The sequence below is a fragment of the Zeus faber genome, assembly GCF_960531495.2.
Source record: "Zeus faber genome assembly, chromosome: 14".
Taxonomy (NCBI): Eukaryota; Metazoa; Chordata; class Actinopteri; order Zeiformes; family Zeidae; genus Zeus; species Zeus faber.
Genome location: NC_137200.1, coordinates 1198169 through 1205000, shown reverse-complemented (window position 1 = coordinate 1205000; position 6832 = coordinate 1198169). Strand labels below are relative to the sequence as shown.

At 41.4% G+C, this 6832-nt stretch overlaps 1 protein-coding gene across 1 annotated transcript in view; it reads right to left on the bottom strand.

Moving 5' to 3' along the window:
* The window catches only part of acaca (acetyl-CoA carboxylase alpha), a 97973-nt gene that overhangs the window by 17580 nt on the left and 73561 nt on the right, over window positions 1-6832 (bottom strand). Inside the window, exons 51-52 of the mRNA XM_080014421.1 lie at window positions 6243-6397; window positions 5464-5634 (exon numbers count right to left, since the gene is read on the bottom strand). Coding sequence (XP_079870547.1) covers window positions 5464-5634; window positions 6243-6397 — 326 coding nt within the window. The remainder of the gene's footprint in view (window positions 1-5463; window positions 5635-6242; window positions 6398-6832) is intronic.

Genomic DNA, 6832 nt, shown 5'->3' with positions numbered 1-6832 from the left:
ATGACAGTCCTGTCATAGTTAGGTAAGCCGACCATTTCCCGGCAAGATTTTTAGAAAATAAGCCAAACATTTAGGGGTCAAAGACCCAATTTACGTGATTTAGGTGGCCGGCGTGTGTGTTTGAGATTGTGTGTTTGAGATTTTGTGTGTGTTTGAGATTTTGTGTGTATATGTTTATGTCCAATATTGTGAGGAGGGTCCTTTTCTCGAAACTCCTTGAGCGATTATTTCTATTGAATAAATCATCCGAGGAATAAAAGGAAAAGTCTGTGTGGGATAACAGTGGGGTGGTGGTGAAATAGATGGACATGTATTAAAACTATTTGTGGGACTGGGATAGAACCCCCAGTAGTCGGCCGCAGTTTTCCCTAAGAATCTGTAGAAGTTTGCCGGCTAGGTCCTCAAATAGGGAATTGGGACCATAAATTGTCTGTTGATCACGTGTATAAATTTTAAAACTTGTGGCAGTTAATACATATGGGGTGAAAAACATTTCTTGCCCCTCTAGTAATACAATTATATATGAGCCTGTTTACGGACTGATAAAAAATATATCGGCCTTTTATAGGACGTTTATAAATTTGATCGATAAAAATATATGAGCCGTTTACCGGACGTCTATACATTTGAAAAACATATATGAGCCTTTTTTAAGGACATTTGTACATTTGATCAGTAAGTTTGTAAAATATGACCATGGAAACATTCGGAGAAAAATGGGAAGTAAAAAGGGGACTATATTTGGGAGGACTCAGTCCCGAAGGAAAGACCTAAAAGAGAATTCCATGATAAAGAGACCGAAATAAAAGCATTGTGCGAGGCATTTTACACTGTGTATAAGCAAGCAGTTGATGATTGATTTGGCGCGAGCGAAAAAAGATCACAAAATCGTAAAAAGCTTGCGGAAAAAAGAATGGCAATCTCACGGTATACAACTCGCGTGTAACGATGCCCATAAACGACACAAACACCGTGAGGCCTCCGCGGTCGAGGACCTGCAGCTGCAACTACTAAAATTAGAACTAGGAAAGGCCCGACGTGATGGAACCGATAAAAAGAAGGCGGGGGCTGCCAAGCAAATGCAGGCCTGCCCACCGGGTCCAGCCACTCCTGATTTATACCCGATCCCACTATGGGAGGAACAGGGCCCCTACCCTCTAGGGCCTCAAGGGCGTGGGTGGGGCCAGGGGCGGGGCTATGGGGCTCGACCATGGGGACAGTGAGGTATGAGAGGGGGACCTCCGGGGCGTCCGATGCAAGGCGGATGCTCCGCGTGTGGCGCCCAGTGGAAACCCTGGATTTCTCTACTGGCCCCCTACCTCGTTCCTCCCGACCCGCCCCATGTCACATTTTACGACCGGGACCGAACCGAAGTATGCGCGGATTTATTCAGAGAAATTGAGGATACTGAGTGGTAAATTGTCACTCACAATATTTATGCCTGTGCAGTCTGTGCTGTTTGTTTGAGATTTTGTTATTGTAAACGGTCCAGGTGGTGAGTGAATGCCATCTGCACGTTCAATAATACGGATGATGGCAGGTTTTCCCACTAAGACAAATGGGGTTTTCCCTGCCAATCACTCATGGTGCCATGCACTGTCATGAATTTTTTGTTTATTTTAAATGTTATCTGGAAAGAAGTTTAATGTTTGGTGACTGTTTTAGAGTGACCTCATGTTTGATGAGGTCAAAAGGGGGATTGTTAGAAATAATATATGGCGTTTGTTATAAAATGGTGCCTGTTAGAAATAATATGGCGCTTGTTGTAAAATGGCACCTCTGGTTGGAAGAAACAGTTCTTTGTGACCAGTCGCACACATTGTTTCCAGTACATTTCCTGTTGCGTGCAGGACGCTCATGCTCTTTTGCACGTACATAGTTCTTTGTGATCCATATATGCTTTCGTGACGGCTTGCTTAGGGGAGACTTTATAAAGGTTGTCGTCTATGTTGTCATTGTCTTTTTGGTTGGTGTCTTCGTCGTCGAGACTTATCGAACTGACCCTGCAGATATATCGCCCTGACAATAAATTTGACCAACTCCTAAATTCGTCTACGTCTTCTGATTGACGCTCCAACCCATCAACGACCATTTTGCCTCACACCCGTCTCAGTCTTATTGAGGAAGCTCCACACATCAACCAACCTGGGAGGGATCTGTTTTCTAGATCCCAACAATACACATACACATGTATACATATACATATATACATACACATATATACACACATATACATACATAGACATATTTAAACATACACACATACATACACGCGCACATATATATATATATACACACACAAACATATATCTATCTTTAGGTTCATCTCCGTTTAAGCAATATGATTCAGTAACAATGCGTCGTTTGAAATTTGGCTCGCCTTGAACAAAAGAACAGAAAATCCATGGACTGAGAACTTTATGGATAAACTCTTATTTTATCGCGCGTGCACGCACACACACATATATATACATGCATATATACAGTATACACATACATATATACAGTATATACAGTACATCCACAAATACATACCTATATACACATGCATATCTACAGTATATACACATAAATATACAGTATATACACATACATATACAGTATATACACACACACAACACACACACGCGCACATACATATATATACAGTGGGGCAAAAAAGTATTTAGTCAGCCACCAATTGTGCAAGTTCTCCCACTTAAAAAGATGAGAGGGGCCTGTAATTTTCATCATAGGTACACTTCGACTATGAGAGACAGAATGTGGGGAAACAATCCAGGAAATCACATTGTAGGATTTTAGATGAATTAATTGGTAAATTCCTCGGTAAAATAAGTATTTGGTCACCTTCAAACAAGCAAGATTTCTGGCTTTCACAGACCTGTAAATTTTTCTTTAAGAGGCTCCTCTGTCCTCCACTCGTTACCTGTATTAATGGCACCTGTTTGAACTCGTTATCAGTATAAAACACACCTGTCCACAACCTCAAACAGTCACACTCCCAACTCCACTATGGCCAAGACCAAAGAGCTGTCAAAGGACACCAGAAACAAAATTGTAGACCTGCACCAGGGTGGGAAGACTGAATCTGCAATAGGTCAGCAGCTTGTTGTGAATAAATCAACTGTGGGAGCAATTATTAGAAAATGGAAGACATACAAGACCACTGATAATCTCCCTCGATCTGGGGCTCCACGCAAGATCTCACCCTGTGGGGTCAAAATGATCACAAGAACGGTGAGCAAACATCCCAGAACCACACGGGGGGACCTAGTGAATGACCTGCAGAGAGCTGGGACCAAAGTAACAAAGGCTACCATCAGTAACACACTACGCCGCCAGGGACTCAAATCCTGCAGTGCCAGACCTGTCCCCCTGCTTAAGCTAGTGCATGTCCAGGCCCGTCGAAGTTTGCTAGAGAGCATTTGGATGATCCAGAAGAGGATTGGGGGAATGTCGTATGGTCAGATGAAACCAAAATATAACTTTTTGGTAAAAACTCAACTTGTCGTTTTTGGAGGAGAAAGAAAGCTGAGTTGCATCCAAAGAACACCATACCTACTGTGAAGCATGGGGGTGGAAACATCATGTACATCATGCATTGGGGCTGTTTTTCTGCAAAGGGACCAGGACGACTGATCCGTGTAAAGGAAAGAATGAATGGGGCCATGTATCGTGAGGTTTTGAGTGAAAACCTCCTTCCATCAGCAAGGGCATTGAAGATGAAACGTGGCTGGGTCTTTCAGCATGACAATGATCCCAAACACACCCCCCGTGCAACGAAGGAGTGGCTTCGTAAGAAGCATTTCAAGGTCCTGGAGTGGCCTAGCCAGTCTCCAGATCTCAACCCCATAGAAAATCTTTGGAGGGAGTTGGAAGTCCGTGTTGCCCAGCGACAGCCCCAAAACATCACTGCTCTAGAGGAGATCTGCATGGAGGAATGGGCCAAAATACCAGCAACAGTGTGTGAAAACCTTGTGAAGACTTACAGAACACGTTTGACCTCTGTCATTGCAAACAAAGGGTATATAACAAAGTATTGAGATGAACTTTTGTTATTGACCAAATACTTATTTTCCACCATAATTTGCAAATAAATTCTTTAAAAATCAGACAATGTGAGAAAAATTTACAGGTCTGTGAAAGCCAGAAATCTTGCTTGTTTGAAGGTGACCAAATACTTATTTTACCGAGGAATTTACCAATTAATTCATCTAAAATCCTACAATGTGATTTCCTGGATTTTTTTTTCTAATTTTGTCTCTCATAGTTGAGGTATACCTATGATAACAATAACAGGCCCCTCTCATCTTTTTAAGTGCGAGAACTTGCACAATTGGTGGCTGACTAAATACTTTTTTGCCCCACTGTGTGTGTGTGTGTGTGTGTATATATATATATATATATATATATATATATATAAACACACACACACACACACACACACACACACACACACACACACACACACACACACACCTATCTATGGGTTCATCTCCGTTTAAGCAATATGATTCAGTAACTATGCGTCGTTTGAAATCTGGCTCGCCTTGAACAAAAGGACAGAAAATCCATGGACAGAAACCTTAACTGGATAAAATCTTCTTTTATCGCGCGTGCATGCACACACACACACACACATATATACACATATACATGTGTATATATGCAGTATATACACATACATATATACAGTACACACGTGTATATATACAGTATATACACATACATATATACAGTATATACAGTACATCCACAAATACATACCTATATACAGTACACACACACACACACACACACACACACACACACACACACACACACACACACACACACACACACACACACACACACACACACACACACACACACACACACACACACACACACACACACACACACACACCATACTTCAAAAATGAATTGTTGAGATTTTTTTTTAACAGCACTCGTTTTGTTTTAAAATAGAATATCTGTGTTCTGTAAACAGGAAGTACATGGACTGAGAACCTTTCCTGGATAAAGTCTTATTTAATTTTATTTTGATTATTTTCTTATATTCTAGCTTGGCAATACTTCTAACCATCATTGAAGGCATACTGTATACAGCGATGAAAATGCTCATAAGTGAAAATAGGATGTTAAATAAGAACAAAAGGAGCAAAAGGAAACAAAAAGATTTATTGCGTAATAAAACCATTCATATTATATAGAGACCATTACCAATTTGATATATTTACAGTACAATTCCCTACTTTTATCAGAAAATACATTTTTGATGGAGAAAACCTTTACTGTGTATTTTCGAAGGCTTAGTGTAATACTGCCAATTTTCTATTTTCTACATCTTTTATTACTGTTGGCTATTTGTTTTGAGACTGCTACTGTAACATCGATATTGATGAATAAAGTACTTATCCATCCATCCATCCATCAATCAAACAGAGGTCCAGTGGTCCTCACCTTAACAGTGCCCTCGGCCTCCACGAACCAGCGCCGCAACATGGCCTGGATCTGTCCGTCCGTCAGCTCACTGTTAGCGATCTGGATCTTCTTCTTCACTGTGTCCTCCAGCAGGAGGCGCCGCAGACGCCAGTAGAAGAACTGGCGCGATGTCTGCCAGTCCAGGATGTCCTGCAACACGCCAGAGGGACGACAACAAAACAAAAACAAACAAAAAAAAAAGTCTTTACATCAAAAATGAAAAGTACTTTGAGGGTTGTTGAATTAAAAAAACATTTCAAACCGCTAGAGGAAAGGTTACATAATAGAAAAACATGCTTGTAATTAAATGTGTAAATATACAATCTAAAATAGATCAATCATTTTTTATGTAACACAGATTTATTAAAGACGTAGACGTAGATTAGAGACATGCAGTTCAGGATTGCACCGAGACTTGAACAGGATTGTGATTTACAGAACTCAGAATAATTTGAATGACCGAGAGAGAAAGAGAACAGAGAGAGAGGGATACTGTAGACTGGGCCTGTATGGTTGGGATAGGGCTGCCTAAGGTCTCTCTGTTCTACTAGGGTGATGGAGCAGGGGATGGAGGAGGGGACGGATCAGGGGATGGGGAAGGGATGGAGCTGTGGATGGAACAGGGAACGGAGCGGGTCAACTGGAGATAATTTGATCCATATGTCTGGAACACTTCTGCATTTACAACAAAGATCTTCACAACAAAGATCTGTACAACAGATGTGACCATCGGAGCAGACTGAGTGAGTGGATCTCACCGTGATCACGCCCTTCTCCTGCATGCGGCCCGGCGTGTCGTGCAGGTCGGCGAACTGCACGGCCACCTGGTGGTAGATAGGCAGCAGGAACTCCTCGCGCTCCTTTAACTTGGTCTCTAGCTCCTTGCGGTCTGCAGGGTTCAGCTCCGGTGTACCTGAGGGGAACGGCCAGCGGAGGGGGGCGAAAGGTTTAAACACATCCTCCACCAAGACAACAAATTATCCATTAGGCTATTGTATTAGTATTAGAATTTGGCATTAGCTTGCTAAACTTTCTCTCTCCCTCTTTATTTCTGGTCCATGGGAAAGCCATAGAACAAGGGATCTCCTTTGACCCCAAAACTGTTTAATGTGAATTTAAGTATCACATTGGCTGCTTTTATCATATCATAGAGCATGGAGGCAGCTCCAAATGTATTATATATAACCAATGATATATTTCAAAGCTATTTAACTGGGCTGGGTTAAAAAAAATATACATATATATTGAAAATCCTAATATCGATCCCTTGTTTTGAAATAATGAAAACAATTTCCGCTTAAAATAAATACCACATCGGTCGCAAAGGAATTAAACAATTTAATTCCTG